This window comes from Lolium rigidum, chromosome 7 (genome assembly GCF_022539505.1).
Source record: "Lolium rigidum isolate FL_2022 chromosome 7, APGP_CSIRO_Lrig_0.1, whole genome shotgun sequence".
In the NCBI taxonomy this organism is placed as follows: Eukaryota; Viridiplantae; Streptophyta; class Magnoliopsida; order Poales; family Poaceae; genus Lolium; species Lolium rigidum.
The window spans coordinates 132,678,889-132,690,066 of record NC_061514.1 but is presented as its reverse complement, the minus strand read 5'-3'; the positions used below and the strand labels follow the sequence as shown (position 1 = coordinate 132,690,066).

Genomic DNA, 11,178 nt, shown 5'->3' with positions numbered 1-11,178 from the left:
TAGCCTCAGCTCCCTTATTTCAGCTCTAGACTGCCGTGGTACCTCTTAATTGTTTACCTATTGTTTCAGAATTTTGAATCAATATGCTCCCAAATTATGGTTAGCTAATCTTATTAACCCAGAATTTTGAATCAATATGCTCCCAGATTATGGTTAGCCAATCTTATTAACCCGTAGCAATCGCACGGGTATTTGTTCTAGTATAAAATGTACCTTCAAACATGCGCTGCTGCTTGGCGCTATATAAAATGTACCATGGCGTAGCACTGGCCAGAGCATATTTGTACACCAATGCTAAGCATAAACACCATATACTGCCAATGATGGACCTAATTTTCCGTCAAACACATCTCGCTCAATTAGCAAACAACAGACATATTGTACATAGAACGATATGGCATCGCAAATCTCATCAGTACAACAAGATGAATTCTGCCAAACAGTGAGACAAACAATATTTTCAAGGGAACCGTACACAGGACTTAGCTATGTAAGCGAGCTTAATTTGATGTAACTTTGCTTATTTGTAAAAATGACACGTGTCTACCATTTCAAACACAATTCAGCGTCTTGTAAGGGTGCCATCTATCTTCTTTAGCTCGGATCAAAATCTGCTAAAAGATCATCGCCTTGCAAGCTCTCAGCAGATACAAGAAGTATTAGCTAACCTAGAGACCATTGTTTTGGAGAGCAGAAAACGAAAAAGCAATCCCTACCCCATTCTATGATCTTAAGGTACACAGCTAGAACTATAACCATATTGCAGCAGACTGGATGCAAATTCAAGCAAGTATATTCCCTCGCAGCTCCCACAATTTCACCGTGCCATCATCGCTGGCAGATGCCAACACCCTTGGGTCCTATATTTAATTAGGCACTCTATTACAGATCATGATAGTGATACATTAAGGTAGAAACAAATGAAATCCATTATCAGCTTAACACAATAAGAATAATTTGTTGCTAATTTGTGAAATTACCTGAGGACACCATCTGACAGAGTTTATATCCATGTCATGTGCCTTCTCCTTTTTCAATATTAATCTGTATGAAGGGCCCTCAACCTGCATCATCCAAGTTAACCATTAATACATGATGCACACACATATCTTATGCTGCATCCAGCTTGTGCAAAAGAGAATGCCATTGATGGTACCGAGAAACAATAACTGTACATTCTTTTAGAGGAATATAGACATACATCAATTAAATTAAATACAGATAAATGGCAGAAAATGGTTGTTTGAAGCCAATGGTCATGCATTTGAAAAAAAAAATCACAACCCTCAAGCATCTATTACTATAAAAATTAGACCACTATTAAAGTATGCAGTCCATGTTGGAACATCGCACTTCACTACCAACCATTCTACCCCAAATATAACTTGGACAAAATGGTCAGGTAAGCACACCCCATAAAGATAAAAATCGTGAGTCGTGAGATACCATACTACTCTTCTCCTCAACAAATAAGCAGATAGCATCATCGCCTGCCCCACTGGCAATAAAATCCTCACTGCCATGCACAGAGGAGAATAAAAAATGTCAAAGAATAGTACAAGGAATATTCTATTTCAATTCAGCATGGCAATTCATATTGGCTTATCACTTATGCAAAGACTTCAGTACAGTAGATTAGAATGGTCAACAGTTTCTTTGGTGATTCAGAATGACAGCATAATTTCGAAAACTCTAGAGTCTGCCCAAGCTTGGTTGCTCTGTTTATTGTTACAGCATCAAGCCATCCGTTTCCTAGCCCGACCTTGTATTCCAGCTAGTATTTGGTCGGTAATCCCTTTGCCAAATACCAGGCCAACCATCTCGCTAGTGTCAAACCTAAGGCATGCAGGCCGTTGGGTCCTGGCACTGTTTCAACCACCCTGTCCACGCGTTTTATTTATTGGATTCCTAGATCAGGTTCGGTTAACAAGCACTTTATTGGATTATTCCTAGCATCTCGCTTGAGGATAAGTAACATGCACTTCCAGTGTTATTTTGTAAATGAGTTTTGAACATATTTTAAAATGTTAGAAGAATGCTGAAAAAATGCCGCACTTACATCTCGACGTTATATGTGTTCGGGAAGTCATTTCACAATAAATCGATATTGTTTTTGTCACGTGTAAAAAAGATAAAATTTGGTGATAAAAAGTAGCTCTTAATAGGACTTTATCTTTTTTCACATGACACAAAAAAGTCCAGTTTCCACGAAAGTTGGTGTTCTATGTGCTTGCAAAGTTGTTTCATGAAAAACCGATATTGTTCGTGTGCATGTAAAAAAGATAAAATTCGGTGCTAAAAAGTAGCTCTTAATAAAGGCATTTATTTATCATTTTTCACACGACACAAAAAACGTCAGGTTTCCACAAAAATGGGCATTCTATGTGCTCGCAAAGTCATTTCACGGAAACCCATTATTGTTTGTGTCGTGCGTCAAAAAGGTAAAATTCGGTGCTAAAAATAGCTCTTAATGGGACATTTCTTTATCTTTTTTCACATGACACAAAAAACATCGATTTTGCACGAAAAATAGCATGCACACATAAAATGTCTACATGTATGCGTGAATTATTTATTCAATTTTTTAAACATTTAAAATGTTTTTGAGTGGCAGAATTAGAAACATCTAGGATCAAAAGTATATTTCCGACAAACTTAACACTTCAATAATACTTGTAGAAATTTTTCCCTACAATCATTGAGATTTTGACTGTTACGTACAGGTTGGACCTCATGACCACACAGCTGAATTTATTACTCCGAAGTACTAATGCTGCCTGCCATTTAATTTCATACACTTTGCATGGACGTCATACACTAGTATATGTATTTTCTAGTCTGTATATTTGAATAGCTCAATAGCAGCATTAATTGGACATGGTTTAACCACAGCCACACAATTAACGAGTGCAACCAAGCCCGGGCGGAACTAGTCCGCGTTGAGCATAATTTTCCCAATTTTGGCAGATCTAAGTCTGTTCAACATAAACATATGATAATGGTAGTTTGGAAACATATAGGTAAATATGTCAGATTCAGGCTACGATTATATTATCTTTCATCTTTATTATACCCTAAAGATGTGAAACTGACAATTAAGGACTTTCAGCAGCTTCTGCAGGATTCTGGCCATCAGTCCAACAGGAATATTGATGTGTACAATTAAGTTTACAACAACAACAACAAAAACAACCAAGCCTTTCAGTCCAAACAAGTTGAGGTAGGCTAGAGTTGAAACCCATAAGATCTCGAAGCCAAGTCATGGTTCCGGAACGTGGATAGCTAACTTCCACGCACCTCTGTCCATGGCTAAATCTTTGTCGATATTCCAAACCTTCAGGTCTCTCTTAACACTCCTCCCATGTCAAGTTTGGTCTACCACGACCCTTCTTAACATTCTCAGGACGCTTTATCCGTCCGCTATGCACTGGCGCTTCCGGAGGCCTCCGTTGGATATGTCCAAACCATCTGAGACGAGACGATGTTGGACCAGCTTCTCTTCAATCGGTGCTACCCGAACTCTCCCGTATATCGTCGTTCCGTACCCGATCCTTTCTTGTGTGGCCACATATCCATCTCAACATGCGCATCTCTGTTATACTTAACTGTTGGATATGTCGTCTCTTCGTTGGCCAACACTCCGCGCCATACAACATCGCAAGTCGGATAGTTGTCCTATAAAACCTGCCTTTTAGCTTTTGTGGCACTCTCTTGTCACAGAGTACGCCAGAAGCTTGTCGCCAATTCATCCAACCAGCCTTGATTCGGTGGCCCACATCTTCATCGATATCACCATCCTTCTGCAACATGGACCCCAAATATCGAAAAGTGTCTCTCTCCGGTACCACCTGCCCATCAAGGCTAACCTCTCCCTCCTCGTGCCTAGTAGAACTGAAACTGCACCTCATGTATTCAGTTTTAGTTCTACTAAGTCTAAAACCTTTCGATTCTAGAGTTCGCCTCCACAACTCTTAACTTTCTATTAACCCCCGTTCGGCTATCATCGAGTAGCACCACATCATCCGCAAAGAGCATACACCATAGGATATCTCCTTGTATATCCCTTGTGACCTCATCCATCACCAAATCAAAAAGATAAGGGCTCAAAGCTGACCCTTGGTGTAGCCCTATTCTAATTGGAAAGTCATCGTTGTCGCCATCACTTGTTCGAACACTTGTCACAACATTATCATACATATCCTTGATGAGGGTAATGTACTTTATTGGGACTTTGTGTTTCTCCAAGGCCCACCACATGACATTCCGAGGTATCTTATCATAGGCCTTCTCCAAATCAATGAACACCATATGAAGGTCCTTCTTTTGCTCCCCATATCTCTCCATCAGCTGTCGTACCAAGAAGATGGCTTCCATGGTAGACCTCCTAGGCATGAAACCAAATTGGTTTTTGGTCACGCTTGTCAACCTTCTTAAGCGGTGCTCAATGACTCTCCCATAGCTTCATAATATGGCTCATCAGCTTGATTCCACGGTAATTAGTACAACTTTGAACATCCCCCTTGTTCTTGAAGATTGGTACTAAAATACTCCGCCTCCATTCTTCGGGCATCTTGTTTGACCGAAAAATGAGGTTGAAAAGCTTAGTTAGCCATACTATCGCTACGTCTCCAAGGCCTCTCCATGCCTCGATGGGGATACCATCAGGACCCATCGCCTTGCCTCCTTTCATCCTCCTTAACGCCTCCTTAATCTCAGACTCTTGGATACGCCGCACAAAGCACATGCTGGTATCATCAAAGGAGTCGTCTAGCTCAATGCTAGAGCTCTCAACCTCTCCATTGTAAAGGTTGTCAAAGTACTCCCGCCATCTACGCTTGATCGCCTCATCCTTCACAAGAAGTTGATCCTCTCCGTCCTTGATGCATTTGACTTCGCTGACATCCCTCGTCTTCCTCTCCCTAAACTTGGCTATCTTATAGATGTCCCTTTCGCCTTCCTTCGTGTTTAAACGTTGGTAGAGGTCCTCTGTTAGAGTACGTCATGGGCCTGGGCCCGTTAGTCTTATGGTTTGCTTAGGGGTCAAGTAAGTCTTGCTTGGGAGTCAAGTAAACCTCTCTATATATGGAGAGATGTATCAATCTAATAAAGCAAGAATTAAGAAGGAAATCTCTTCCCTCTTGCCACCGGCCGTGGGCAAGGCCCCCGGCTGGCCCTCTCGCGCCCTCGCAGCCCTGTCTCTCCCTCCCAAACCCTAGCAGCCATAACACTTGGTATCAGCTTTCCCGGGTTCGATCATGTCCAGCCCTCCACCGAGTTCTTCCCACCCACCGCCGCTGCACTCCGACGTCCCCGTCGTTCTCTCCCCGGCGGAGATCACCGCAGCCCTCGGCGATCTCACCACCGCGGTCCAGGAGATCCATCTCTACTTGGCTGGCCCCTACGGGCCGCCGCCGCCGGCGGCACTGCTGCCGTGGCAGCCGACACACCAGGCAGCCTCCACCGCGATCGCCGGGCCGCTGCAGCCGACGCTGCTGCTGTCATCGCTGCCACCCGACGCCGGGCTGCTGCAGTCCCTGCTGCCGATGTCCACCATCTCCTACCTCGGCGCAGGGGGTCCCTCTTCTCCAGCAGCCGGCCGCCTTCTTCCCCACCGGGACGCTGCAGCAGCAACAGCAATTGCCGCCGCCACTAACGCCGCCGCTGCAGCTGCTGTCCTCACCGACGCTATCCCTGCCGTTCGGTGGGCAGCTGCAACAGCAGCTCGCCGCCGCCGCCACCAACACCGCAACGGCAGCCGCCGCCGCCACCGACGCCGTCCCGCGCTTTCGGCGGTGTGGGAGCGACCTTGGCCCCGGGCTCTACATCGACACCGCCCGGATGCCCTTCCACCGAGTCCGTTTCCTCCGTCGCCGTCACCGCTTCCGGCTTGGATCGCTATCCGCCACGTGTCGGCGGCGGTGAGGCTGCAGGCTGCTGCGCGCGGCCTCCTAGTGCGTCGGCGTGTGCGGGAGATGCGTGATCTGTAGCTGCAGCTCCTCCAAGTTGCGCTTCGTTGCGCAACGAACCTCGATCTCGTCCGCTGCGTTGGGGATCTTGGGCGTGCGGTTTCCCCCACGGGCGGTGGACATGATGTTTTTCCCGCGGGCAGCGACCTCAAAGTCTGCGCCATCGACAGTCATCCGGCGGGGAGAAGGCATGGTGTCACCGACAGGAGCGCACCGCGTAGCACCACCGCATTCCGCCGCCGGCCGCCGCGCGGGCTCCTTTTGTCCCGCTGGTTTCCATGGGATCCAGGTGGTTGTACAGGTGCACGTCCAACGGGCGGATGGTGTCTACTTTATGTTCAGGGGTCAACAATAAAGCGTCTCAGTCTATTTCAGGTTGAGAGTAATAAAACAAGCCGAGATGTAAAAGGCTCGTTTTTAGTTGTTAGGGTTGTGTTGCGTCGAGTCATATGGTTTGTTTAGGTTGCAGCTCGAGGACGAGCTGCATGTCCAGGTGGGGTGTAGTGTTAGAGTACGTCATGGGCCTGGACCCGTTAGTCTTATGATTTGCTTAGGGGTCAAGTAAGCCTTGCTTGCGAGTCAAGTAAACCTCTCTATATATGGAGAGGAGATGTATCAATCTAATAAAGCAAGAATTAAGAAGGAAATCCCTTCCCTCTTGCCACCGGCCGTGGGCAAGGCCCCCGGCCAGCCCTCTCGCGCCCTCGCAGCCCTGTCTCTCCCTCCCAAACCCTAGCAGCCATAACATCCTCATACGCCCGACCCCTTGCTTCACTCACCGCCCGCTTTGCAGTCTTCTTCGCCACCTTGTACTTCTCCATGTTAGCTGCACTCCTGTCCATATAGGCATCTAAAACAGTCCTTCTTCTCCCTAATAACCTTCTGGACCTCATCGTTCAACCACCAGGTATCCTTAGCTTCCCTTCTACTTCCCTTAGTCACCCCAAACTCCTCTACAGTGACCTTCCGCAAGCAGGTCGCCATACTCGTCCACATCATGTTTGCATCGCCTCCTTCCTCCCAAGGGCCCTCCTTAATAACCCTCTCCCTGAAAGCCTGGGATGCCTCACCCTTGAGCTTCCACCACTTTGTTCTAGCGACTTTGGCGCGCTTACCCCGCCGGACACGGATCCTAAAGCGAAAGTCAGCAACCACCAGCTTATGTTGAGGGACAACACTCTCTCCAGGTATCACCTTACAATCAATGCAGGCGTGTCTGTCTTCTCTTCTAGAGAGGACAAAATCAATCTGGCTAGAGTGTAGACCACTCCTGAACATCACTAGATGGGATTCTCTCTTCCTAAAGATAATAAAATATAATAAGCCTCCTTTGCTTGAATTAATAATGCTTGTGCTTTAGCTGATAAAAGAGTAAATAGCCCACTATGAATGAAATTAAGATGCAGCGAATTCACCTAACCTTGACCAATGGGCTGAAAAAATAGTTCGACCATGATATCCTGTTAGAGTAGAAACATGCTGCCTGAAAGAAAATAATAATCAACCTGTTGAGGGATGGTGTAGAAAGATGCTAGAGTGGCAATATAACTGCTACACAATTTACAAAAAAGTCAACTCATAGTCCTGAAACAACCCTCAGTTAGAACAAACAAGTAATTCCTCTGTTCACAATTTATGGTATAAAACGGAGCAAAAGTTTACTCAATGTAAGTATAACTATTCGATGATAATAGCAGCAAAAATGAGTGCATCCAACTTATACAAGTTCTGCTGCAAATAAGAATGTACACTGGGATATATACCAACCAACAACTTCTCTGTGAAAAACAAGCACATCCTCGACTATTAGTTTACATCTGTCCGGACTGTCCCAGGGAGTAAATTTGTATACAAATGCCGAGATATGCCAGATTAATAATAATAGAAAGCACAACAATATGCTTGTGATTTACTAATGCATAGTTGAATTTTTGGAGTGGGGACTAAACTATGAATTACCACAACTTGTCTTCTTCTGCAGCATATCTTTTAGGCACAGCTGTGTTATTTCCGTGTTATTGAACTTATTATACAAAAAAATGGAAGGAAAAAATGAACAATGCTGCCCAAATAGAGACTTGTGTATAAATAACAAAATTCTTACCAAGATTCATGACCTTCTCCAGTCTCTGGTTGCGACAAATCAATACTTGAGTCCCAAATTTTCAAAGTACAGTCATCACTGGATAAAAAGTATATGGCGTTAGTAACTTCTCTATGGCCTGGCTAGAGCACAGGAATTGAGCAGTGTTAAAGAAACTGGGATAATACCAACAGAGCATCAGAGCTCAGGACATCATGCAAAAAGAGGGATACTAATCCAGCATTGTCGAACGAACCTGCATGTGACCATCCTATTTCCTTTCTGATTAAAAGATATTGACCATACTGTTGAGGAATGACCACTGTAATCAAGAAGATCAATTGCAGCAGAGAAAAGAACCCATAATTAGTTAAGTACTAGAGACAGAAAGAACAGTCAATGCTCAGTTTTTAGAGAAATAATGTCCATCAACAATTGAAGTGAACAAGCAAATGTAGATGTGCTCACCTAGTTCTTTTCGCAAAAAAATGAAAGATATTGCTCACCTATTTCTGAAGATGAATCGCAGAAAGTGGATAATATTATCCAAACAAGATGAAACCATATAAAGATAATCCTAATAGTTAATATGAACAGAACACGAACAAATTACTGTGATTGACAATTTGACATATAATCCCAAGTTATGTTTTAGCAAAGTGGGAACTTGAGAAAATGCAAGTATAATAATCATATGATATTTCTACCAATACAAAGAGCACCAGTTGGATGTGATACTATTCATCTGACTGTCCATATAAGAGGGTATGGTCGTAGAGCAAAACTTTTCATCCAAACAAAAAAATCAACAGCCAACTCATAAAATGGACAATTTTCATGCATCACATCTTGTTTATAATCAACGGGGCCACATAAGCTGGAATTTCGTGTGGATGCACTAGTTAAATATTTCAATTAAGTAAGTCAAAACATACTATACCATAAGCTAGTACAGGTCTTATCAAGCACAGGATAGCAAAACTGGCTTGGACCACAGAGCCTGATTACCAGTTGTCGGCTTCAGTTAATGTCTGTACACAATGCCACTCATCATTGCCATCATCAGCCCAGACCTACATCGAATCTTCCATATTATGTCAAATAAATACTACAAACCAAATTGAGCAAGAGCACACCCTTTTTACCCACCCCAAGCCTAAAATTGCAAGACATCCAACGAAAATTATGCAGACCAAACTAATGTATTTGCATTGGTTCATGTGATTGTTTCAAATTAATTACCTTGATCGTATTGTCATAGCTGACAGAAACCAGAATATCAAGGATCGGGTGCCACTGGACCATCTTCACATCCTGAGTGTGCCCCTGCAATACGGCAACACACTCGTACTCGTTCCCTGGCTGCATCTCCCATATCCACACAGCCTTGTCCCGGCTGCATGTTGCAAGCAGCGACCCAGACTGGCTCCAGGACGCACTCTTCACTTCATTCTCATGCCCCTACGCATCGGCAACAGAGTCAGCATCCACAGGTAACCAACACTCCAAACAGCAGACAGCGAACACCGAACGAGAAAACCAAATTCAGCAGAAATTTCACCTCCAGTGTGGCGACGCACTCAAAGTCCCCACCAGAGTACTCCCATATGGCCGTCGTGGCATCGAAGCTTGCTGTGGCCAGCAGCTTTCCGTCGGGGGACCAAGCGCAGGACCTCACCGTGCGGTTGTGCGTGTCTTCGAGCACATCCTAATCAAACGGACCGGACGTAAGATAAGGAAATGAGTTACCGCAATGTGGACCTCTAGAAGATAACTAGCCTGGCCTTTACCGTGCACTGCCACCCGCCGTCGGGAGCTCGCTTCCAGATCCGTACCGTCTTGTCGCCACCGCAGGAGGCGAGGACGGGGCTTTCGCCGGCGCCCAGGTTTGGGTTCCAGGCGAGTGCCCACGCGCGGTCGGCGTGGCCCGTCAGGCGGTGGGTCTCGCGCAGCTCCACCGCGCCGCCTCTGCCGTCCATGGCCTGCTCGCCAGTGATCGCTGGTGCCAAGAGTTCCAGGCTGGGCGAGAGTCACCGATGAGGGGTGTACAAAGAGAGCAGAGAGGGGCAGCGGATGCGGCGACCAGCGAGGAGAGAGAGAGAGAGAGAGAGAGAGGATGGGGGGATTACCGGATACCTAGAGGCGAGGGTTTACTCATGGCCTGGGGCTGTGGGAGTCAACCGCGTGTGGAGGGCACGTGGGCTACGGTGGATACCCCGGGCGTTGCCGCGAGTAAATTACAAAAAACTACCACAATTCGGGCTAGGGTAACATGTTAGTACCTGTTTTGCTAATTTTTGCAAGAAACTACCACCTTTGAGGTAACGCGTTACAAATAGCACTAATAGTCATTTGACACAGCTATAATTGCAAATCTGACCAATATGACCCAGAAGTAATGGATGAGTTGGCAGAACACGTGGATGAGGAGCTGACATGGACGTGGGGCCCTCCTCTCTCATTTTTTTCCCTTGCCTTCCTCCTCATACTATCTCTGTGAACGCCGTTGCGAGCTATGTATTGAGAGACCGACAGGTAGGTCCTGAGTGTGTGCTAACTGTCGTGAGCTTGCATCTCATAAAAAAATAGGTGAGCTTGCAGAGTATATATATAATCAATAATTCTAAAATTATCCGGCATGAAACAACATATGTTTTTTTGCAATCGCGGCTTTAACCAAATGCATAGTCGCAGATGACTTTGGCTGTAGGTATTGAGTTCGGGTACTCCTGTGGTCATAACTTTCTTTTTGTGTATTTTAATCGGACAAAGATTTGGTGCACATGGGCACCAGTGATCTCGTTTTTTTTTAAATAATAAAAATAATAGTTTTGAGTTGTAAAAAATTCTGGAAAAAAATCCACATATAGTCAATGATGTATCCCACAAACGGGCAAAAAATCAATTTCAAATACTTAATACTTTGAGCTACACAAAAATGAAAAAATTGTAGATCTGAGTAGTCATTTTCAAATCTCCAAAACATATCAGAATTTATCATTTTTGTCCAGGTCAAAATAAAAAGAATTTCGGATTGGGATTTTTCATGATTGTGGGATGTATCAATGATAATGTACATAATTATTTTCATGATTTTTTATAACTTGTAAATATATATATTTTTTTAAC

At 44.7% G+C, this 11,178-nt stretch overlaps 1 protein-coding gene across 1 annotated transcript; it reads right to left on the bottom strand.

Moving 5' to 3' along the window:
• Positions 1–359: 359 nt before the first annotated feature.
• LOC124678350 (protein CIA1) lies at positions 360–10,198 on the bottom strand. Its single transcript, XM_047214253.1, has 10 exons — positions 9,840–10,198; positions 9,611–9,757; positions 9,292–9,510; positions 9,058–9,122; positions 8,306–8,371; positions 8,071–8,148; positions 7,387–7,449; positions 1,447–1,516; positions 981–1,064; positions 360–860 (listed from the first exon to the last, which is right to left on the bottom strand). Exons 1-10 carry the CDS (start codon positions 10,026–10,028, stop codon positions 783–785), a joined length of 1,059 nt encoding a protein of 352 aa, XP_047070209.1. The 5' UTR covers positions 10,029–10,198; the 3' UTR covers positions 360–782.
• Between the last annotated feature and the right edge of the window lie 980 nt (positions 10,199–11,178).